At 40.1% G+C, this 24,988-nt stretch overlaps 1 protein-coding gene and 1 long non-coding RNA gene across 3 annotated transcripts in view; one reads left to right on the top strand and one right to left on the bottom strand.

The window, feature by feature from the left end:
• Positions 1-8,148: 8,148 nt before the first annotated feature.
• Positions 8,149-17,442, top strand: LOC128691118 (uncharacterized). The gene is made up of 5 exons (XR_008407407.2): positions 8,149-8,508; positions 8,743-8,826; positions 14,966-15,406; positions 15,560-15,733; positions 16,547-17,442. It is a non-coding gene; the product is annotated as an uncharacterized lncRNA (long non-coding RNA).
• The window catches only part of Coq6 (ubiquinone biosynthesis protein COQ6, mitochondrial), a 39,022-nt gene continuing 27,169 nt past the window's right edge, over positions 13,136-24,988 (bottom strand). The window contains exons 7-12 of one of the 2 annotated variants that reach the window (XM_070089155.1): positions 24,854-24,916; positions 23,536-23,643; positions 22,345-22,550; positions 19,031-19,146; positions 18,492-18,658; positions 13,136-13,700 (exon numbers count right to left, since the gene is read on the bottom strand). In XM_070089155.1, coding sequence (XP_069945256.1) covers positions 13,671-13,700; positions 18,492-18,658; positions 19,031-19,146; positions 22,345-22,550; positions 23,536-23,643; positions 24,854-24,916 — 690 coding nt within the window. In that variant the 3' untranslated portion in view covers positions 13,136-13,670. Of the gene's footprint in view, positions 13,701-18,491; positions 18,659-19,030; positions 19,147-19,725; positions 19,833-22,344; positions 22,551-23,535; positions 23,644-24,853; positions 24,917-24,988 lie in introns of those variants that run through there. The other variant, XR_011392495.1, reaches the window with a different exon arrangement.

Raw genomic sequence — 24,988 nt, 5'->3', positions numbered from 1 at the left:
CTCTAGCCTACCTGGCCTGCCTGTAAATTACTGCAAATAACAACTTCTGTGTATAGTCAGCTTGGCCTAGCCTCTGAGTAACTTTGACCTAGGTGTGCTAACTTAAACCTAACTTTTTTAAACTGGTTCCTAACTGTGGCCTAGCTATGATAGCTTAACCTGTGGCCTAGCTATGATAGCTTAACCTAACTTTGTTAAACTGGTTCTTAACTGTAGCCTAGCTATGATAGCTTAACCTAACTGTGGCCTAGCTATGATAGCTTAACCTAACTCTGTAAAACTGGTTCCTAACTGTGGCCTAGCTATGATAGCTTAACCTAGCTATTCCACATCCGGTTTTCGAAGGACCACTTTTGTGAAAATTTGTCTGGGCTGCCTCCAAGTGAGTCGCCTACCCTGGCAAACTCTGTTGACACCGAGCTCTGAGATGGGTACCTCAGCCTCACAAGTGGCTTATAGGACAGATTTTTTTCACAAATGATTGGTATTGCAAGAAACCTCGCCTGCATGCACGTATAAAGGACTAACTTACTTGGTGTTGCAGCATATATCCTGATCTTCAACTTCCTAAGCCTAGCTTTAGCCCCCTTGGACTTCCCCTTGGGAACCACGTGCAACCGGGAGCATTAATTCCTGCAATATTCAATCGTTATTAGTGTCCTGCCTGCACCTCAGAAATTCCTATATCCAAGAGGGTATGTATCCCCTAGTATAACTATGCAGACTCAGACGCTAGCTTCAGACGACTCTGAGACGCTGGTACTTACTGGGCATACTCTCTCTGTAGCACGCCGAGCCCTCAGTTAACTCAACCACAATCTCCTAAGTCACTGGCCAGATCCTACGGGAAAAGGTGAATATCTCGTCTTACTGTATGGGCTGATGGAGGAGATCATCTACGGTACATCGAGGTGTCTCTACCAGATTTCCCCAGGTCTCAGATGTGAAGACACGTGGGGGCGCCGCCTGATGTTCACGGCACGTCTTGTCCAGTCGAAGTCTATCGTAAGAAGGACGCTATTCTGTCTTTGTGACCTGCGCCCCGCCATTCAAGCTAGGGCTGCCAGTTCTCCCTAGCTAACTTATCCTAATGTTTGCCTACATTATCGGCCTATTACTACCTATGTTAAGGTCTTAGGTCTACTCTATCATTATCTACAGATGCCTTAGTAAACCTAATATTAGTGTATTACCAGTAAACCTACCTACTCCTTCCCTGAAGAGTAAATCTATAAATTAAATAAGCTTACCAACCGCCAACCAGAGAATGCCTTGCTTGTTTGGGAGGGTTTAAGGGTCGCTCGGCTCAGACGACCAGACGCTCATGCTGGATCTGAGCTGTGGAACTATTTGGACCAAATAAATTTCCACAGGGAGATAGTAATGGGGAAGCTGGAGGTGCTGTCCTGGGAGACAGTAATGGTGAAGCTGGAGATGCTGTCCTGGGAGACAGTAATGGGGAAGCTGGAGATGCTGTCCTGGGAGACAGTAATGGTGAAGCTGGAGATTTTGTCCAGGTAGTCGGGAATTATACGCAGGAAGGAATACATATGAATGACCTCATAGGGGACAGGAGCCATAGTAGGGAAACAAGTGTAGTCAAAGATAAGATAAAACCAATATTGCAAACTAGAAATACCGCAGGAAATAGCAAACAAGAGGACTCCACTAGCAATAGTGAGGATATATTACCAAAAACAAATGGTGGGAGCTCCATTGTTGGTGCTAGGGAGGATAGAAGTAAGACAGGGAAACATGCACCAACAGGGAATACAGTCACAGAAACCCAAGGCAAACGGAAACCAAGCCTGTGCACATACTATGCACTCGGTATCTGCTGGCATGGGAAATCTGGAAAAACAGATGGGACGTGCAACTATGACCACCCTAGGAAATGCCATGCCCATATGACAACAGGAAAATGCAAACTCCCTTCCTGTAAGCTTTTTCACCCTGAACTGTGTACCTCTTCAGTACAGGAAAGACTGTGCTATAACTTAAATTGCCAGGCATACCATCTAAAGGGGACAAAAAGATACAAAACATCCAGGCCATGGGAAAACCTGGGTAGCCACAGCCACTCAAGAGGGAGAGGTTTTTTAGTGCCAGGAAGGAAAAAAAACTGGCAGGAAATGGCAGAAATCGTACACCAAATCCAGTCATTCCTGGAGTGGAACCACAGTCGATGGCCTCCACTCCAAACCAACAGATACAGATACTAATGCCGGAAAAAAAATCCCCCCCCAGTACCAACAATACCACCAGTCCGATAACATTCTTCTTTGCAAATATACAGGGTCTAAAGCCAGCAACAAACAACAAAATACCTTTCATCCGTGGACTGCTTGCAGAGGCAAAGGCAATGTTCGCGGCTTTCACTGAGACCCACATAAAGGATCACTTGGACAACGAAATATGGATCCCAGGTTACAACCTATACAGATGTGACAGAGTGAACAGGCAAAAGGGGGGGGGTTGGCCTGTACATTGCAGAGTCACTTGTTTGCACAGAACTGCTAAATGCCTCAAATGATGTAGTGGAAGTTTTAGCAGTAAAGGTCGAGAACCAAAACCTAGTCATTGTGATAGTCTACAAGCCTCCGGATGCAACATCCCAGCAATTCCAGGAACAGCTGTTAAAAATTGACCACTGTCTGGAAAACCTTCCAGCTCCTGCACCCAACATCTTGCTCCTGGGGGATTTCAACTTAAGGCACCTAAAATGGAGGAATATAGCAAATAATATTGTTGCAGTAATAACACCAGGAGGCAGCTCTGATGAAAACTCACACTCACGCGAGCTTTTAAATCTCTGCACAAAATTCAATTTAAACCAGCAAATAATAGAGCCTACTAGACTGGAGAATACACTAGACCTCATCTTCACTAACAATGATGATCTGATAAGAAATATCACCATATCAAAAACAATATACTCAGATCACAACATAATTGAGGTTCAGTCATGTATGCGCGGAGCCCCAGACCGACATAAGGAGATTAGTCACGAGGGAGCATTCACCAAATTCAACTTCAATAACAAAAACATAAAGTGGGACCAAGTAAACCAAGTCCTAACCGATATAAGCTGGGAAGATATACTAAGCAACACAGACCCCAACTTATGCCTAGAACAGATTAACTCGGTAGCACTCGATGTATGCACAAGGCTTATTCCTCTAAGAAAAAGGAGGAGTAGATGTAAAACAGAAAGAGACAGGCGCTCCCTTTACAGGCGACGGAAAAGAATAACAGAGCGGCTAAAAGAGGTCAATATATCTGAAATGCGTAGGGAGACACTGGTCAGAGAAATAGCAAGCATCGAACTTAAGCTAAAAGAATCCTTTAGGAGTCAGGAATCGCGGGAAGAACTAAAAGCCATAAATGAAATCGAAAGAAACCCAAAGTATTTCTTCTCCTATGCCAAATCAAAATCGAGAACAACGTCCAGTATTGGGCCCCTACTTAAACAAGATGGGTCCTACACAGATGACAACAAGGAAATGAGTGAGCTACTCAAGTCCCAATATGACTCAGTTTTTAGCAAGCCGCTAACCAGACTGAGAGTCGAAGATCAAAATGAATTTTTTATGAGAGAGCCACAAAATTTGATTAACACAAGCCTATCCGATGTTATCCTGACGCCAAATGACTTCGAACAGGCGATAAATGACATGCCCATGCACTCTGCCCCAGGGCCAGACTCATGGAACTCTGTGTTCATCAAGAACTGCAAGAAGCCCCTATCACGAGCCTTTTCCATCCTATGGAGAGGGAGCATGGACACGGGGGTCGTCCCACAGTTACTAAAAACAACAGACATAGCCCCACTCCACAAAGGGGGCAGTAAAGCAACAGCAAAGAACTACAGACCAATAGCACTAACATCCCATATCATAAAAATCTTTGAAAGGGTCCTAAGAAGCAAGATCACCACGCATCTAGAAACCCATCAGTTACACAACCCAGGGCAACATGGGTTTAGAACAGGTCGCTCCTGTCTGTCTCAACTATTGGACCACTACGACAAGGTCCTAAATGCACTAGAAGACAAAAAGAATGCAGATGTAATATATACAGATTTTGCAAAAGCCTTCGACAAGTGTGACCATGGCGTAATAGCGCACAAAATGCGTGCTAAAGGAATAACAGGAAAAGTCGGTCGATGGATCTATAATTTCCTCACTAACAGAACACAGAGAGTAGTCGTCAACAGAGTAAAGTCCGAGGCAGCTACGGTGAAAAGCTCTGTTCCACAAGGCACAGTACTCGCTCCCATCTTGTTCCTCATCCTTATATCCGACATAGACAAGGATGTCAGCCACAGCACCGTGTCTTCCTTTGCAGATGACACCCGAATCTGCATGACAGTGTCTTCCATTGCAGACACTGCAAAGCTCCAGGCAGACATCAACCAAATCTTTCAGTGGGCTGCAGAAAACAATATGAAGTTCAACGATGAGAAATTTCAATTACTCAGATATGGTAAACATGAGGAAATTAAATCTTCATCAGAGTACAAAACAAATTCTGGCCACAAAATAGAGCGAAACACCAACGTCAAAGACCTGGGAGTGATCATGTCGGAGGATCTCACCTTCAAGGACCATAACATTGTATCAATCGCATCTGCTAGAAAAATGACAGGATGGATAATGAGAACCTTCAAAACTAGGGAGGCCAAGCCCATGATGACACTCTTCAGGTCACTTGTTCTATCTAGGCTGGAATATTGCTGCACACTAACAGCACCTTTCAAGGCAGGTGAAATTGCCGACCTAGAAAATGTACAGAGAACTTTCACGGCGCGCATAACGGAGATAAAACACCTCAATTATTGGGAGCGCTTGAGGTTCCTAAACCTGTATTCCCTGGAACGCAGGAGGGAGAGATACATGATTATATACACCTGGAAAATCCTAGAGGGACTAGTACCGAACTTGCACACGAAAATCACCCACTACGAAAGCAAAAGACTTGGCAGACGATGCACCATCCCCCCAATGAAAAGCAGGGGTGTCACTAGCACGTTAAGAGACCATACAATAAGTGTCAGGGGCCCGAGACTGTTCAACTGCCTCCCAGCACACATAAGGGGGATTACCAACAGACCCCTGGCAGTCTTCAAGCTGGCACTGGACAAGCACCTAAAGTCAGTTCCGGATCAGCCGGGCTGTGGCTCGTATGTTGGTTTGCGTGCAGCCAGCAGCAACAGCCTGGTTGATCAGGCTCTGATCCACCAGGAGGCCTGGTCTCAGACTGGGCCGCGGGGGCGTTGACCCCTGGAACTCTCTCCAGGTAAACTCCAGGTAATAACACCGAGTAGTAGTCAACAAAGTCTGAGGCGGCTACGGTGAAAAGCACTTCCGCAAGGCACAGTACTCGCTCCCATCTTGTTCCTCATCCTCATATCTGACATAGACAGGGATGTAAGCCACATCACCGTGTCTTCCTTTGCAGATGACGCCCGAATTTGCATGACAGTGTCCTCCACTGAAGACGCCACAAGATTCCAGGTGGATATTAACCAAATCTTTAAATGGACCGCAGAAAGCAACATGAAGTTCAATGATGAGAAATTTCAGTTACTCCGATATGGAAAACGTGAGGAAATTTAAACTATATCGGAGTATAAAACAAATTCCAACTACACAATAGAACAAAAAACTAATGTAAAAGACCTGGGAGTGATCATGTCAGAGGATCTCACCTTCAAAGACCATAAAAAATAACAGGAAAATAATAGGATGGATAATGAAAACCTTCAACACTAGGGCTGCCAAGCCCATGATGACACTCTTCAGGTCGCTTGCTCTATCTAGGCTGGAATATTGCTGCACACTAACAGCACCTTTCAAGGCAGGTGAAATTGCTGACCTAGAAAGTGTACAGAGAACCTTCACGGCGCGCATAACTGCGTTAAAAAACCTTAATTACTGGGAACGGTTGAAGTTCCTCAACCCGTACTCCCTAGAACGCAGGAGGGAGATATACATGATTATATACACTTGGAAAATCCTAGAAGGATTAGTACCAAACTTGCACACGAAAATCACTCCCTATGAAAGCAAACGACTCTGCAGACAATGCAACATCCTCCCAATGAAAAGCAGGGGTGCCACTAGCACGATAAGAGACAACACAGTAAGTGTCAGGGGCATAAGACTGTTCAACTGCCTCCCAGCATACATAAGGGGGATTACCAATAGACCCCTGGCTGTCTTCAAGCAAGCACCTAAAGTCAGTACCTGATCAGTCGGGCTGTGGTTCATACATTGGGTTGCGTGCGGCCAACAGTAACAGCCTGGTTGATCAGGCCCTGATCCACCATGAGGCCTGGTCACAGACCGGGCTGTGGGGGCTTTGACCCCCGAAACCCTCTCCAGATCCAGATCATACTCTCCTGAAGTGTTGTGGAATGACCTTTTTTTTTTATTAGTTAACCAGTATTTACTGAAGGCACAAACGATATTGTTAAATTTGCTACCGCTGCTTGTGTGAGGATAACGCAGGTACCTAAGCTCAATTGGTAGCGCACTCAGCTCACACATTGAGGTCCAGGGTTCGAACCCCGGTATTGGTGGAAACATTAGGACATGTTTCCTTAAGACACCTGCTAAAGCTGCTCACCTATCAGTAAAATAAGTACCTGGGTATTAGTTGACTGGTGTGGGTCGCATCCTGGGGACAAAATTGACCTAATTTGCCTGAAATGCTCTGCTTAACAAGGGGCTTTATGTATTGTAGTATGTCATTGACGTCAGCTAGGTCTGTATACATTCTACATGTATAAATAAAGATTATTATTATTATTAACATTTAAGTCCTGAGTTTCCCACTCTCATGAATTCACCAGGTAGCTGCTGAATGGTGAGAAATCTTAGTGGAGTAGGGGAGTACTGACGTTTTGAACACCCCACTAAGTTGTCTTGGGATTCATGGAAACCAGTCCTGCAAGTTCTTGAGATGTCCAAATTGTGCTCATCCTGCCTGTTCCCTCTCTTGCCCGTATTCTCAAGGAACGCAAAAAAAGGCATGTTGTATGGCAAGACCATTGAGCAACTTTTCAGATCTGATCTCCCCAGACTCTTATGTATGTATAACTTCCCAATTTCTTTCAAATACAGGACTTCTCACCGTTTGTACAGAGCAAATTTTTATATACTTTACCATTACTTGCCCCTACATCGCAGTTTCCTTCCTCTTCAGATGAGGACACGACAGAAGCCCTTTATGTACATGATGCCCATTGTTCTGTAAATTTTGATTCCTCCATAATTTGATCCTTGCTCGGATAATCAAAAATGTGGTAAAACACTTGGAGACGATCCCCCTTCCCCACCTGACATAACCATTAAACTTCACATCAACGAGCCTGATGCAACAGACTACCTACTTTAAAACCTCATTCTTCTGCCTTCTCACAACTCTCGTATATTGTTTTGTAATCCACACACCACAAATCTTTAGTGAACTCATACCCTGTACCACCAAAACCTGACTTCATCGATTACTCTCCTATATAACTTTTACTGACTTAAAGTAATACAGGGAATATTAAAGGATGCAGGGGAGAGGGAAGGGGAATCGTGGCAGTCACATAGAGCACCCAGCACCATTCTGTGCAACTAAGGTGCTGTTGTCCCGCATGTTTTGATTGTGCCTTTTACAAAAAAGCAGATAAGATTCATTTTCTGTTTTTCAGCATCTGGGCTCTCTCACTTTGCCTGCTCTCCTTTCAGCAAATGCTACTTTCAATGCAGATTGACTTTACTGAAGGTTATTTCACAAACTTCAGGTTTTCCTTGTTAGCTAGTAAGGTCATTTGTCACATTACTTCCTTTTGCTATAGCTCCCCCTCAGCCTTGTGGATCTTTATAATCTGTAGGGGTTGAGCACATTTTATGAACATAATCCACCCTAACAACAACTTCTTTAGTCCATTCCATTATAAACAAAATCTGCTTTATAATCCTCGAAGGTCTAAAGCCCATCTTCTTTCTTTAATGTCTATTCTTATTTCCCTTAGCTCAAAGGACTGACATCCTCCAGGCATATGGGTATTACCCATCTTGGGAAGCAATTGGATGAGGATATACCGTTCAAGGACTGCCGTGAAGTAGCCATCAGTGGGTTTTCCCAGTGGAAGTGCCTGTCAACCTACATTACCCATTCTATCCATAAGGAACAACCCAGAAAAAGTATAATGTGATCCTTTATTGACAATGTTTTGCCCACACAGTGGGCTTTATCGGTCACAGACAGATATATTTGTGACTTGATAAAGCCCAATGTGTGGGCAAAATGTTGTCAATAAAGGATCACATTATACTGCTTCTGTGTTTATTTTTCCATTGTGCTGGTATTCTATACCATTTATTTCCAGAAACAACCCCTAACAGCTGCATGCATGGATCCATCAAACCGGCACTCTATGCCTCGACATCAGCTAGGCAGCATCCATCTGCATCAACCTCCAACAGTCATTGCCCAATTTCATCTGAATCAGTTGAGTCCAACAGTTTGTCATTGCTCTTCAAGCTAATTCTGCTTAAATTCATAATACTGACACATGACTTGCCAGAATTCCTCCCTATAATTTATTTTTTCTGTTTAGTCTTGCTTATTCGTGTTCTTTTATTAACATTTTTATCTATTTGCAATAAATGCATTATATCACACTTCTGTGTAATCTGTTCATTGACTTAAATTAACATTTTGCTTGGTAATTTTTTTTAACAGGTGAGTGTTATTAGTTTTCCTGACAACGCATTCAGCTTTTGAAAGAAGGACTCTAATTTGATTCTTGTGTCAGTGGAGATGTGGGTATGTTTCCTAAGTTTTGCCCTTGTGAACCTAGCAGAAAGTGGGTACCTAGATGTTACTCTGCTGTTGTGGGTAACATCCCGGCAAACAGGGTGTAAGAATACATTAGCAGTAGTACCCAAGCTTCTGTTAGCCATGTGCTCATTTGTATTGATGAAAAACTTTCTGAAAATGTGCAAGATAGATATGTAGATAAAACAATATACCCCAAAGTTTAGGATCATATAACTTCACTGTATAATGATACAGGGCCTGTAGGCAAAAAAAAAAAAGGTAACTTGCAAAACAAAAGCTTTATTCATACATAAATTTCTACTTAACATATGCAATGTAACAATATTAATTTTTGAAAGCATCTATTATCCTCATATTAGGAATCCCTCAAGGGAGGTTCCTTGACACTGGTGAAGGGCTCTTATTTATTTTTATTTATTTATTATCACACCGGCCGATTCCCACCAAGGCAGGGTGGCCCGAAAAAGAAAAACTTTCACCATCATTCACTCCATCACTGTCTTGCCAGAAGGGTGCTTTACACTACAGTTTTTAAACTGCAACATTAACACCCCTCCTTCAGAGTGCAGGCACTGTACTTCCCATCTCCAGGACTCAAGTCCGGCCTGCCGGTTTCCCTGAATCCCTTCATAAATGTTACTTTGCTCACACTCCAACAGCACGTCAAGTATTAAAAACCATTTGTCTCCATTCACTCCTATCAAACACGCTCACGCATGCCTGCTGGAAGTCCAAGCCCCTCGCACACAAAACCTCCTTTACCCCCTCCCTCCAACCCTTCCTAGGCCGACCCCTACCCCGCCTTCCTTCCACTACAGACTGATACACTCTTGAAGTCATTCTGTTTCGCTCCATTCTCTCTACATGTCCGAACCACCTCAACAACCCTTCCTCAGCCCTCTGGACAACAGTTTTGGTAATCCCGCACCTCCTCCTAACTTCCAAACTACGAATTCTCTGCATTATATTCACACCACACATTGCCCTCAGACATGACATCTCCACTGCCTCCAGCCTTCTCCTCGCTGCAACATTCATCACCCACGCTTCACACCCATATAAGAGCGTTGGTAAAACTATACTCTCATACATTCCCCTCTTTGCCTCCAAGGACAAAGTTCTTTGTCTCCACAGACTCCTAAGTGCACCACTCACTCTTTTTCCCTCATCAATTCTATGATTCACCTCATCTTTCATAGACCCATCCGCTGACACGTCCACTCCCAAATATCTGAATACGTTCACCTCCTCCATACTCTCTCCTTCCAATCTGATATTCAATCTTTCATCGCCTAATCTTTTTGTTATCCTCATAACCTTACTCTTTCCTGTATTCACCTTTAATTTTCTTCTTTTGCACACCCTACCAAATTCATCCACCAATCTCTGCAACTTCTCTTCAGAATCTCCCAAGAGCACAGTGTCATCAGCAAAGAGCAGCTGTGACAACTCCCACTTTGTGTGTGATTCTTTATCTTTTAACTCCACGCCTCTTGCCAAGACCCTCGCATTTACTTCTCTTACAACCCCATCTATAAATATATTAAACAACCACGGTGACATCACACATCCTTGTCTAAGGCCTACTTTTACTGGGAAAAAATTTCCCTCTTTCCTACATACTCTAACTTGAGCCTCACTATCCTCGTAAAAACTCTTCACTGCTTTCAGTAACCTACCTCCTACACCATACACTTGCAACATCTGCCACATTGCCCCCCTATCCACCCTGTCATACGCCTTTTCCAAATCCATAAATGCCACAAAGACCTCTTTAGCCTTATCTAAATACTGTTCACTTATATGTTTCACTGTAAACACCTGGTCCACACACCCCCTACCTTTCCTAAAGCCTCCTTGTTCATCTGCTATCCTATTCTCCGTCTTACTCTTAATTCTTTCAATTATAACTCTACCATACACTTTACCAGGTACACTCAACAGACTTATCCCCCTATAATTTTTGCACTCTCTTTTATCCCCTTTGCCTTTATACAAAGGAACTATGCATGCTCTCTGCCAATCCCTAGGTACCTTACCCTCTTCCATACATTTATTAAATAATTGCACCAACCACTCCAAAACTATATCCCCACCTGCTTTTAACATTTCTATCTTTATCCCATCAATCCCGGCTGCCTTACCCCCTTTCATTTTACCTACTGCCTCACGAACTTCCCCCACACTCACAACTGGCTCTTCCTCACTCCTACAAGATGTTATTCCTCCTTGCCCTATACACGAAATCACAGCTTCCCTATCTTCATCAACATTTAACAATTCCTCAAAATATTCCTTCCATCTTCCCAATACCTCTAACTCTCCATTTAATAACTCTCCTCTCCTATTTTTAACTGACAAATCCATTTGTTCTCTAGGCTTTCTTAACTTGTTAATCTCACTCCAAAACTTTTTCTTATTTTCAACAAAATTTGTTGATAACATCTCACCCACTCTCTCATTTGCTCTCTTTTTACATTGCTTCACCACTCTCTTAACTTCTCTCTTTTTCTCCATATACTCTTCCCTCCTTGCATCACTTCTACTTTGTAAAAACTTCTCATATGCTAACTTTTTCTCCCTTACTACTCTCTTTACATCATCATTCCACCAATCGCTCCTCTTCCCTCCTGCACCCACTTTCCTGTAACCACAAACTTCTGCTGAACACTCTAACACTACATTTTTAAACCTACCCCATACCTCTTCGACCCCATTGCCTATGCTCTCATTAGCCCATCTATCCTCCAATAGCTGTTTATATCTTACCCTAACTGCCTCCTCTTTTAGTTTATGAAGGGCTCTTGACATGAGGAATTCGACCTGTGCTCAGATTCCTTGCATAATCTAAATGCCTTCAATATCCCTAGGCACAGTATGACCCCTATAGGTCAAACAACCCCCCTTCCCCATAAAAATATTAATAATAATCACATCAGGGAAGAAAGCAGACACATTTTTTAAATGGAGTTTTAGGCATAAATGACAAATAATCAGGACATGAAATATTTACACTTGCTTTAGCTCCTGAGAAATTCAGTGCAAAGGATATGTTTGCTTAAATGCTTGCAGTTTATCAAAGGCACCTTAAATGTGATCGTGGGTAAGCACTGAACTCGGTCATACACCATTAGGAATGGTTAGTGATCATTGTTGATCTAAGGCAGGGGTTCCCAACCTTTTCTATGCTCCGTATCCCTAGGAATGAAATACAGTACTGCAGATGAACAAATTGAACTCAAAAAATAAGCTTTTAATTCAGTCCATAAAATACAAATATAAATTGAGCAATTAGAATAGTTTTGGTAAAATAAATGGAATTGTGCTTTTTATTAGGACTCTTTGTTGCACCCCTGTAGGTGTGTGCACCCCAGGTTGGGAACCCCTGATCTAAGGCAAGAGGTACATCAGTTCCTTGGATCAAGAGCTCTTCACCAGTATCACAGCATCACCTTCCTCCCTCATAGGCTAGTACATGTATGTATATGCACATAATCACAAAATATGCTAAACCTGAATAGGTTATTCAGCCCAACATGCAGAGGGGCACTGACATTATGTAGATAGGGAGGTTGAACTGTATAAATTGAGGAATTCATAACTGGTACAAGAAGTCAATTTTAGCTTAGTAGTCAGTGTCTGCATTAAAACTGGAGCTTTCAAGTGGGCAACTAGAGAGAGAAGTCAACAATGGTCTGTGTTCTTCAATAGCTTAATTACATTCTAAAACACTTGACCCATGCAGGTCATACAGTTCCATAGGTATTCAGGTTTGATCCAGTGAACAAAAGGGTAGGTAAGATTTTCTGATAAAGAGCCCTTCACCAGCATGAAGGGCCTCCCAGTCCCTCCTTTTGAAGGGTATAATGCCTCAAGTTGTCAAGCTTTAGTGTTTCACCTTCACCTGACTAGACAGTATCCTTGCTGGAACTACATAATTAGGATTATAATCATGGGGAAGTGCTAAACCTCTAAGGGTCATTTAGCACCTGCAAAACAGAAGTTAATCAGGTATGATACAAGGGAGGGAACAGTAGCTCTAATTTCTTGTGTAGCCTAGAAGGGGCTGGGACTACATTAACTTGACCCCTCAAGTGAGGTTCCTTGGTGCTTGTGAGGGTTCTCAATCCAAGGGTTTTGACTTGTCTCCTTCCTTGGATGGAGCCTAATGGCTTCCATAAGCCATATGGGTTTACTACACCCCATAACAATAACAACAGAGTAGCTTAATGGTGTCCATGAATTAGAGACAAAAAAATGGAATGCACTTCATAATTGTGTTTTAGCAGCAGAATTTTAAAAGTTTTGGGTGTTACAAATGTCTTATAGAAAGCAGATTGAAAATTACTTTTTTTTTTTTTTTTTTTAGATTGCTTGAGGTTTAGTACCTGTAACGAAGATAAATATGTCTTAGCTTTACTTGGCTAACTCATAGCCAATGCCTGTAAAGACAAAGGCTTTGCATGCTGAACAAATACAAAAGCATTCATAAACATTTCAGAGGCAGCAAAATTAGTGAACAGAGCTAAGACTATGAGGAAGGAATGGATGGGAATTTACCAAAGATTTATTCAAAGCTCAATAAGAAAAATAGGAGGGTTACCACTGCCCTGCAGGGATACTGTATCAAGTTAATCAGTGGTTGTATCTCTTCCCACTCAAGTTATTGCAGAATAGCCTGACAAATATTGAAGGGGTGAGTTTTCTACAAGCATCATGCAGTAGCTTAAAAGGCAACTAATTTATCAAAGAAAACCAACATGTAAATGATTTATTTACAAAATTTTAATATGCAAAACATGTATTGTCCATATTCTTGGATCAAGTCTTTAGCCTCTTGCACGGTCCATGATTTGTCTCTGCAAAAAAAAAAAAAAATTATATTTATATATATATATATATATAAATTATATATAAATTATGGGGAATCAAATTCAAAATGGGAATTGACACAGTTACTTTTTGCTGATGATACTGTGCTTATGGGAGATTTTAAAGAAAAATTGCAAAGGATGAGTTTGAGAATGTGTGTAAAGGTAGAAAGTTGAAAGTGAACATAGAAAAGAGTAAGGTGATGAGAGTATCAAATGATTTAGATAAAGAAAAATTGGATATCAAATTGGGGAGGAGGAGTATGGAAGAAGTGAATGTTTTCAGATACTTTGGAGTTGACGTGTCGGCGGATGGATTTATGAAGGATGAGGTTAATCATAGAATTGATGAGGGAAAAAAGGTGAGTGATGCATTGAGGTATATGTGGAGTCAAAAAACGTTATCTATGGAGGCAAAGAAGGGAATGTATGAAAGTATAGTAGTACCAACACTCTTATATGGATGTGAAGCTTGGGTGGTAAATGCAGCAGCGAGGAGACGGTTGGAGAAAGTGGAGATGTCCTGTCTAAGGGCAATGTGTGGTGTAAATATTATGCAGAAAATTCGGAGTGTGGAAATTAGGAGGTGTGGAGTTAATAAAAGCATTAGTCAGAGGGCAGAAGAGGGGTTGTTGAAGTGGTTTGGTCATTTAGAGAGAATGGATCAAAGTAGAATGACATGGAAAGCATATAAATCTATAGGGGAAGGAAGGAGCCCGCCGGCCCGGCTTCGAAAGGGTTGGAAAGATGGGGTAAAGGAGGTTTTGTGGGCGAGGGGCTTGGACATCCAGCAAGCGTGCATGAGCGTGTTAGATAGGAGTGAATGGAGACGAATGATACTGGGACCTGACGATCTGTTGGAGTGTGAGCAGGGTAACATTTAGTAATATATACAGGAGAAGGGGTTACTAGCCCCTTGCTCCCGGCATTTTAGTTGCCTCTTACAACACGCATGGCTTACGGAGGAAGAATTCTATTCCACTTCCCCATGGAGAATATATATATATATATATATATATATATATATATATATATATATATATATATATATATATATATATATATATATATATATATATATATATATATATATATATATATATATATATATATATAAACAACCTGTTAAAAAAATAGTGCAAATAGTTTTTATTAGCATGAAAAAAAAATAATTATGTACATACTAGTTTTAGAATCTTTGAAAATGCAGTTCATATTTGTTTAACCCTTTAGCATTATTGTAACCATTACAGGACTTAATATTCTACTGACTGAAATTTTCTGGAAACCTATCACTGTGCACAATCTGGGCAAGGTTGCCTTGGGCCAATAGAGCATCTCTTCATCACATCAGGACCAATCAGAGATACACCCTTCTCGACTAACTGGGAAAAGCACATTTGGAGAATTCACAAACACTGGAAAAGTACATTGTGCACCAAAATGTTTCCCAGTCAGGATTACCATGCTTTACACCATGGAGGAGAGTTCATAAAAATTTCACATAACAGCACTAATTACAAATGTTGAAAAGTGACATTGGCAAAGCGACGGAGGAATTTTGTGTAAAAATGGGCAAGGGAAAATTTAATCCCATGGTCGTCTCGAATACCCCACTTCCGATGAAACTTATATTCCATCACTGGACACTTGGAACAACATATGGGGAACCTGCCTATTGGACCAACTTACAGGTAACCATGTGTCAATGCCAGTAGTCATTTTTGGCCTGAATTACCAGTACTGGTAGTAAGTGGCATAATGTAATGTATATACGTATTTTTATTTTATTGAATTTAAAACATATTACAGGGATATTTATATTTGATGATGTTATTTTTTTCCAGATGAATGCCAGGTCATTCTGCATACAAGGAGTGCAAAATGGGTGGTCCCCCTCCCCCAACAATAGCAACACTGCAGTCCAACTGCAGAAGGATGATGTCAACTTCGTTGATATATTGGGCTCTGATTTCACAAGTTAACTTTGATATGATGCTGAGGAACCACCCACAGAGAAGGTAATTGAACTTTGTATTGAGTTTTAATTATTAAAAGGCTGACATTAATTTATTCAATGACTAATTAAATTTTTAAATAGTGTTTCTTTGTTTTGGTTTGTAGAGTAAACAGCACGGATTTATATATTTATAATTAATGTTTTAGAAAGCTAAAAACATGCATTTGAATTTCCTACTTATTTGTGATTTGGGTTTTAACCCTTTGAGGGTTTTCGTCGTACTAGTACGTCTTACGCGTAGGGGTTTTTGACGTACTAGTACTCGTAAATTCTAGCGGCCTCAAATCTAGTGGGAGAAAGCTGGTAGGCCTTCATATGAAAGAATGGGTCTATGTGGTCAGTGTGCACAGTCTAAAAAAAATCCTGCAGCACACAGTGCATAATGAGAAAAAAAAAACTTTGACCATTTTTTTTTAATAAATCAGCGACTTTGCAGTGTATTTTCGTATGGTATTTATTGTTGTATTCTAGTTTTCTTGGTCTCATTTTATAGAATGGAAGACATATTACAGAAATAGAGATGATTTTGACTGGTTTTACAAAGAAAGGTGCCTTGAAATTGAGCTCAAAGTAGCAGAAATGTTCGATTTTTACCAAACTTCAAAAGTAAACAAATCGTGCCAAGCGTGCAATACACGTCAACTAGTGAGTCTAATATTCTTTCACAAGTGCACCAATAATATTTATACCATTTTTTACACTAATGCAGTATGTTAAATAGCAGGTACTGTATTTAAGTTTCAAAGATTATTTTTTAGTGAATTTAATACAAAATGACACTTATCATTTTTATATATTAATTTTTCTGTTTCAGTTATCCAAATGCTGGTAACTGAAATGTGTGATGACTAATGGGTACACACACACACACCAGCCTTCTAGGATGCAGTGGTGAGTTCAATAAATATAATGACTACCACTAAAGATTATCAGCACAAGGTTACAAATTGTATTGTCTGCTTATGAGTACTGTGTTCAAGGATATACTACTGACTTGGTGGCTCATCTTGTCTTTCACACAAACCTACATGCACACAAAAGAAAAAAAGTGGACCCTCTCCTCCCCCTCCTTTGAACATTAATTAACATCTCTTCAATGACTTTTACTGATATCCTTTTTTTAGATAGGGGTCAATCACCTTCCAGCAATAGACAAATGTTAGGCCACCCAGACTTGGATTAGTCAGTGGAAGACAGGATGCCTGGCAAGATATTCAAAGTTATCTGAAGTCTATTGCACCTAAATAGCAACAAAAATCAATAAATAACTGCACGAGTTCTTCAAAATTAGATCCTTACAGTGCTTGTCATTAAAGTACCCTACTCTGATAGGTAGGGTATCTGATAGGTGGGATATCTTGGTATTTCCAAAGGCAACTGGCTGCATGCTCAGAGCCTTCTAGTCTTATGGTGGAAGGGTGCATGTCTTGTCTCCCTAGGCTGTGTTCTCTTGAGTGAAGTGTTTAACATTTTTGGGTCTAGATGAATTAATGTAAGAAAGAATAAGTAGCTTACACAAGACAATTGCACACTTCATTAGATTACATAGGTAAGTCCTCAAATGAAAAATAGAAGCCACTGGCATCAGAACGTTCAATGAGGAACTGATTGGATCTGTTATGTGAGGGTGATGACATGCCTACACCAAAATCACATCCAGGGAAGCTAAGACAAATGTCCCCATGCTTGTTAATTGTAATACAGTATTATAATTAATGTCTGTGGGGGATGTTTCAAGGCTTCCCTGGTTGTGCTTTTAGCATGGGCATATCACCACCTTCTATTTCCTTCATTTGATGGCCCAGCCTTATGCAATCTGAACGATTTGTGCAACTGTCTCTTGTAAAGTAAAAGGACACAAGTGCAACTAATGTGACATTTTAGTGTGGCAACGTTTCGCTCTCCAGGAGCTTTATCAAGCCATTGCAAACAATACATGGACACAGATGGTATATATAGGCTCAGAGTGAGGTACAATACTAGTGGTAGTAGTAGTGATAAAAGTTGTAGTAGTAGTAATATAATATGGTAGAGCAATTAATTCGTACATGAGTAAAAGGATATAAAAGCTATTACTTGGGTAACATAAAAATAGGTTGGACAAATGTAGACTGGATAGAGGCAGCCAGCTTCAGTGTTCACTCTCTGTAATGTGCTTTGTGTAGTATAACAGGAGAGACTATGTGATGGCAGGGTTTACTGTTTTCAGGAGGATTCTTGCTAAGACTTCAGAGATGGTGAAGCTGCCGTTGTTTTATTTAATTGTATTCGAAACAGCGATCAGTGCTGATTCGAGGCACTTGCGTCTGCGGAAATTAGTTTCTTTGATCACTAATTGGGCGTCCCTGAATTTCATGAGATGACTGGTGGAATTTCGGTGTTGTACACAGGCGTTGTTCAGGTTATCGTTCCTACATGCGTAAATGTGTTCATTGAGGCGGGTGTCGAGGTTTCTTGCTGTTTCACCTCGACACCCGCCTCAATGAACATCTGCATTAAGAAGCTATGACAAAAGTGAATTTATAACAGTCTAATAAAAAACACGATATGAACTTTAGTGAACAGGTTTAACGCTTAATTTGATTACATTATTGTATTCTCAAGAGGAGATAGAGATGTTGGAACTAGGATAAAAGTTGGGGATGATGCAAAGAACTTTAGGTAGAAGGGAATTTGCTAATTTGTGCTATTTAACAAAAATTTATTTTTGATGCATAAGCAGCATCTCACACACACACATACAAAATTAAATATCTAACCTTTAAAGGTGTGATGACATTAACAGCAGACAGCCCAAGAGACCTGAGAAGAACAACTGGGGTAACTCTGGTGTTGTAAAGGCGATAAAGTCCCTCAATAGATGCCATCATCATTACATTGTGTTTCTGACGTTCACTTTCATACTCGTGAAGAATTCTCTCCTCACCTGTAGCAAATGGAGGATTACTACATATTTTATTAGTCGCTGTATAGCCCTTGTGGCTTAGCGCTTCTTTTTGATTATAATAATAATACATATTTTATTTTACTCAGAGGGCTGAAGAGAGGTTGTTGAGGTGTTTGGGCATTCAAAAAGGATGTAGCAGAATAAGATAACCATGAGGGTGTATAAATCTGGGGGTGGAAGAAAGGAATAGGTGTTGTCCCAAGATGGGCTGGAGGGAGTGAAGGTGGTTTTTGAGTGCTAATTGCCTGAGCATCTAACAAGTTTGTGTGTGCATGTTAGGTCTGATTGAGGGGAGATGAGTGTTTTTGTGGTTTCCCTTGTTGCAGTACATAAACAGCGAAAATATCATACCAATATCAGCACCAAGTAGAACAGCTTTCTCCAGTGTGTCAATAAGACATGACACATCACCAAAGCCTAAGTTGACTCCTTGGCCAGCCAGGGGATGAACTCGGTGTGCTGCATCTCTAAAATTTAAACAATAGTCTTCAACAGTGCTGACTAGTAAAGTTGTAATTTCCAGGTAATTTCTAATGGAGGAAGCAAATATTTTCATTAAGACTATTCATTATGGAAAATAACTAAAAATCATGAAAAATACCTAAAAATAAAGCTATCCAAAATAACGAGAAATGATTAAAAATTATGAGAAATAACAAAGAATTTGGAAAAATAACTATATACAGTGGACCCCCGGTTTACGATATTATTTCATTCCAGAAGTATGTTCAGGTGCTAGTACTGACCGAATTTGTTCCCAAAAGGAATATTGTGAATTAGATTAGTCCATTTCAGACCCCCAAACATACACATACAAACGCACTTACATAAATACACTTGCATAATTGGTCGCATTGGGAGCTGATCGTAAACCGGGGGTCCACTGTACAGTGGTACCTCGGGATACGAATTTAATTCGTTCCAGAAGGCTGTTCGAGTGCTGATACTGAACGAATTTGTTCCCATAAGGAATAATGTAAATTAGATTAATCCATTTCAACCCCCCAAAAATACACTTACAAAAGCACTTACATAAATACACTTACATAATTGTTCACGTTTTGAGCTGTTCGTATCCCGAGGTACCACTGTATAGTGATACCTCGCATATCTGGCCTGCCATTATCGAACCTCACCAATATCCGAACAGGCCCTGGGAAAGGGCAAAATTCTAAAATTATTACCGAAACATCTGAACAGCAGTCAACCCATTCGTGACTGCGTATTAGACTGAGCAGTTGGACACGTATTGGACAGAGACATCCTCTTGAACATTGGCAAAAATCGAACATTTCCATTACTTTGAGCTAAATTTTAAGGTAGTTTCCAGCGTGAAACCAATCAAAATTATATCTTTTTCTGTAATACAGTATGTCTTCCATTCTGTCAAATGAGACCAAAAAAAAGTCAACCCTCTGTGATATCAAGAAGGCTAGTGATAAGATTATGGCCTACATGAGTGAGTTTTCTGCCACCTCAAAAACTGATAAATTAGACACATGTGCAACTCTTGGGTATCTTTATTGAGGAAACGTTTCGCCACACAGTGGCTTCATCAGTCCATACATTGGAGAAACTTGAAGAACAGGAGGAGAATGAGGTAATCAGTCCCTCAACCTTGAGTCGATGTGTTCAGTCCATCAATCTTGAGTATTCTATCTACAAACCTCAAAAACTGGAAAAAGTGCCAAAAAAAAAAGTGTTGACAAAGCCACAGAGCTTGGAACTCAATCAGTGAGTGATGAAGTGGTACCTACAACAACATGGTAGTGGTACGATGGTTCTGCAATCTCTGACAGATGTAGACTGCAGAATCAGTGTTGCACCCGGAACATTCCAAAAGTGACAACGACGACCCAATACTTCAGCAATAAGGGCAGGTGTTGAAACACTTTTGGAGTATCCACTGTCCACAGCCCATTTGAAAAGTTATGGTTCATGAAATCCAGGAGGCTGTTATTCAAGCCCAGTGTGTCTAGTCCCACTGCCAGACAACAGTGGACTCATTTTTTTAAACATACAACGCCATCACCGATGGCGATATGACGGGGTACGGATGGTGATGTGACAGTATGGATGTACATTTTTCCCCCTCATGTATCCGGAAACTCCGTGTTTCTGAACTGGTCTTGACCCATATAATTCGGATATGAGAGGTATCACTGTATTGTGAAAAATAAATAAACATTACCCCAAAATATCACTCCATTTGAACTGCTTTTGATGCTACTTAAGAATATGCACTTAAAAACATAAAAATAGATAGTTTTAGCATGATACAAAGCTGTTTTCTCTCGTCTGTTGCTTCCCTGTCTGAGGCATCTTGTACAGCACATTTAACCTATAAAACTCTCATAACCATCTACAAAAACTGTACAGGATTTTTTCATGTTTGCTGGGATAAATCGATTCAGCAAACTGTGTCATCATGACCGTTTACCATTTTGAAAGTTTTTTCGTCCCAAAAAATCCCTGAACTATAATTAGGCATTTTCACCATTTTCAGCAGGATTTTTAAAAATCATTAAAATCACACCAGGCATACTATTTTCCTTGCTGATTCAGAATATACATTAAAAATGTAAATGAGATAATTTCAACATCATAAGAGGCCTTAAATTACACTTATGTAAATGTATTTTTATAAGAAGCAGTCAATTTGTACTATTAAATACATCACAATTTTTTTTAACTCTGTTCATTCCCACCAAAGCAGAGATAACTGAGAGCAAAGACTACCATTGTCTATTTATTAATTTTAGAAAAAATTCATAACCAAAACCTTGCCACTGGTATTTTAGTCGTCTCCTATGACATGCATAGATTAAAAAGGGATGAATCTAACCACCTTTCCCATGGGATAAATTTAAATGAATACTCTAAAAATAATCTTCATTAAGTATGAAACTGTTCTTTATAATCTGAATTTGTTAAACAAAAGTTAATCATCACATACCTCTGCCAAAATCTGACTTGTTTGCATTAATATTTTTGAATTTCAGTATTACCAAGGCACTTAGCTATGTGAAGCAGTTTTATTTGACCAATTTAAATTCCTACAGGAATCTGAGTAAAACATTAAAAACATACTGCAATGGAGGTAGTTATTCTGTTAGAAAATTGAAGTTTTTCAAGCAAATAACTAATCAAAATATGCTTTTACAGAAGATTATGATAAAATTCACTGGCCATTATAAGATAAGATAAGATAAGATAAGATTTCGTTCGGATTTTTAACCCCGGAGGGTTAGCCACCCAGGATAACCCAAGAAAGTCAGTGCGTCATCGAGGACTGTCTAACTTATTTCCATTGGGGTCCTTAATCTTGTCCCCCAGGATGCGACCCACACCAGTCGACTAACACCCAGGTACCTATTTGCTGCTAGGTGAACAGGACAACAGGTGTAAGGAAACGTGTCAAATGTTTCCACCCGCCGGGAATCGAACCCGGGCCCTCCGTGTGTGAAGCGGGAGCTTTAGCCACCAGACCACCTGATATAACCTAAAGTCACATTAAGAGACCAAGCTTGGCAGTATGGTACAGTATTCATTCTTCACTGCTTAGCCATACAGTATAAATCATTTATAATTTGCTTCAGCATTTTGGAGTAAACACTCACTGCATTTATATAAATCTATCTTGACATACAATAACCTTGACTTACCCAATTAGAGCTACTCTAGGTCTCACATAATGGACTGCATGACCAAGACCAAGTGGAAAGGCTCCCCGGGTGCTAGGAACAACACCACTCACACTAGGAGGAAGTTGGCGGATGTCAGCACCACTTGTAGGCAAGAAGATATCCAGTAGTTTGAGCCATTTCTCATGAATGATTTGAACCATCTCATCACCACTACTATTATCCCACTGGCCAGAAGAAAAGAATAAATATAAAGTTTCACTTGCTGTGCCAGGTAAAGAATAAAAGCAAAAATAAAAAAACTAATGCTACTGAAGAATAAGTCACAATACAGCCTCTTCTCATTTAGCAACATACTCGTTTACCGACGACTCAGATTTATGACAGGCTCTTGGACCAGTGTTCATACCTAAATAATGTATGTTAGAGCTTATTTCCTCTATTCTGTTTATTACAATATACAGTACACTACTGTATAAACATTTAAAAATATACCAAAAATGCTATAAATGGTGCAAAGGTGACATTAAAACAATATCAAAGATGGTTGACACAAACCCACTACCATTATAATATCCTCCTCACTTACCGACAAATTCTTTTACCGAGGAGGTCTTAGAGACAGAACTCTGTCATTAAGTGAGGAGAGGCTGTACTATGACTGGAACGATTAACTCCAGATAAGAGAAATCTATGCCTCCCTTTTGTCAGTTAAGTGTTAATAAATGATATGGCATAAAGAGAGTAGAGAACAAGTCAGTTTTACATTCCCCTAGGTGTTTTATGACCCCTACAGGTTTAGCACTTCTCCTATTAATGTTATAATAGAGTAAAAAGCTAGCACTAAAATAAGAAAAAAGTGAATGAAAAACACGCCATATAGAGCAGTATATGTCCAATAAGCATAAACGTGAAGACACTAAAATGAATAGCAATAACTGTTATGACATTATATTACCTGAAACAGGCCCACAAGCAGAAAATTTTATAGCCTATTACTGTAAATATTTATCTCTAACACAGGTTATTTTAACAAAAAAAATTTCTGTCAAATACTATAGCCACAGTGCATTACTTTCTTGCTATATAATAAATAAATTTCTTACAAAATGGACTACAGTGTATGGAATCTGCTTCAAAGAAAAGAAATTAACTCTGAAAATTAAGTCAAACCTGCATGTAACAAAATAAAAAATATAAAACTAAACTTACTATAGCTTTGTTGAGAGCATCTGTGAAGTCTTCATCAGAGAGTTTTAACAGATTTTTAGCTTTTACCTTTGTTGTTGACCATACCAATGAACTTCTGTCTTCTGAGAGCTGTTGAAGAAAAAAAGTGAAACAAAATTATTTGAGGACAAAATTTTGTTTTCAAATGCAATGAGTTGTGTTCATACTTAAAATTTCAACACTGAAAAGTCCAACACTGTTTTCTGTCTTGATTAATGCTATTCTGTCTCTAGCTTCCCTTCAGGGAGTTCTGAATCAAGTGATAAAATAATTGATGTAGGGAACTTAAATGCTAAGGTGGGAAAGATTGCTGTAGATGGTATAGTAAGTTTGGAGTGCCAGGGATAAATGATAACAGGGGGAACTCAAACTGAATTATGTATAATAAGAGTTTTGGTAATAGGTAGTAGGTTGGTAGACAGCAACCGCTCAGGGAGGTACTACCGTCCTGCCAAGTGAGTGTAAAACAGAAGCCTGTAATTGTTTTACATGATGGTAGGATTGCTGGTGTCCTTTTTTCTGTCTCATGAACATGCAAGATTTCAGGTGTCTTGCTACTTCTACTTACACTTAGGTCACACTACACATACATGTACAAGCACATATATACACACCCCTCTGGGTTTTCTTCTATTTTCTTTCTAGTTCTTATTCTTGTTTATTTCCTCTCATCTCCATGGGGAAGTAGAACAGAATTCTCCCTCCGTAAGCCATGCATGTTGTAAGAGGCGACTAAAATGCCAGGAGCAAGGGGCTAGTAACCTCTTCTCCTGTATATATTACTAAATGTAAAAGGAGAAACTCTCGTTTTTCCTTTTGGGCCACCCTGCCTCGGTGGGATACGGCCGGTGTGTTGAAAGAAAGAAGAGTTTTGGTAATGGGTAATATTTATTTGTCTGAAAGTTTACAAGATTTAACCAAGAGTTTACAAGATACGAAGGAAGGTGCAATGACAGCAGTTGCTAGACTATGTGTTGGCAGATAAAAGGTTACTGGATGTGCATGTTTTTAGCTGGGCAATAGATATGTCAGATTACTGAACTGTAGCCACATTAAGACTTAGATGGAGTACAAAGAGAATGGCATAAGTGCATCATTCAGTGCAAAGAAAGGCAAAAGCCCAATGCTCCATCAGATAATAGTGAGACAGGTACTCTACTCTCACAGCTACTCTTGACTCCACATCACTATATGCAGTGTACACCTTCATTTTGCTGCTGTAGAAAGTACTCAGAAAGTTACACAAAAAGTTAAATGTAAAGCTGTTGTTTTAATGTATACAGTCTATGGAGATACATACTGGTAGAAGGGCAACAGGACCAGTGGGAAGAAATCTCTGCCATGCCACAGTGTTCTCGACTGGCTGAAAATACAATACACATAAGAATAATGATGGGATCATGACAGAAATGTTAAAAGCAGGGGAAGATATAGT

The sequence above is a fragment of the Cherax quadricarinatus genome, chromosome 27 (assembly GCF_038502225.1).
Source record: "Cherax quadricarinatus isolate ZL_2023a chromosome 27, ASM3850222v1, whole genome shotgun sequence".
Taxonomy (NCBI): Eukaryota; Metazoa; Arthropoda; class Malacostraca; order Decapoda; family Parastacidae; genus Cherax; species Cherax quadricarinatus.
The sequence above is the reverse complement of the archived record's forward strand: the minus strand, read 5'-3'. Positions and strand labels throughout refer to the sequence as shown.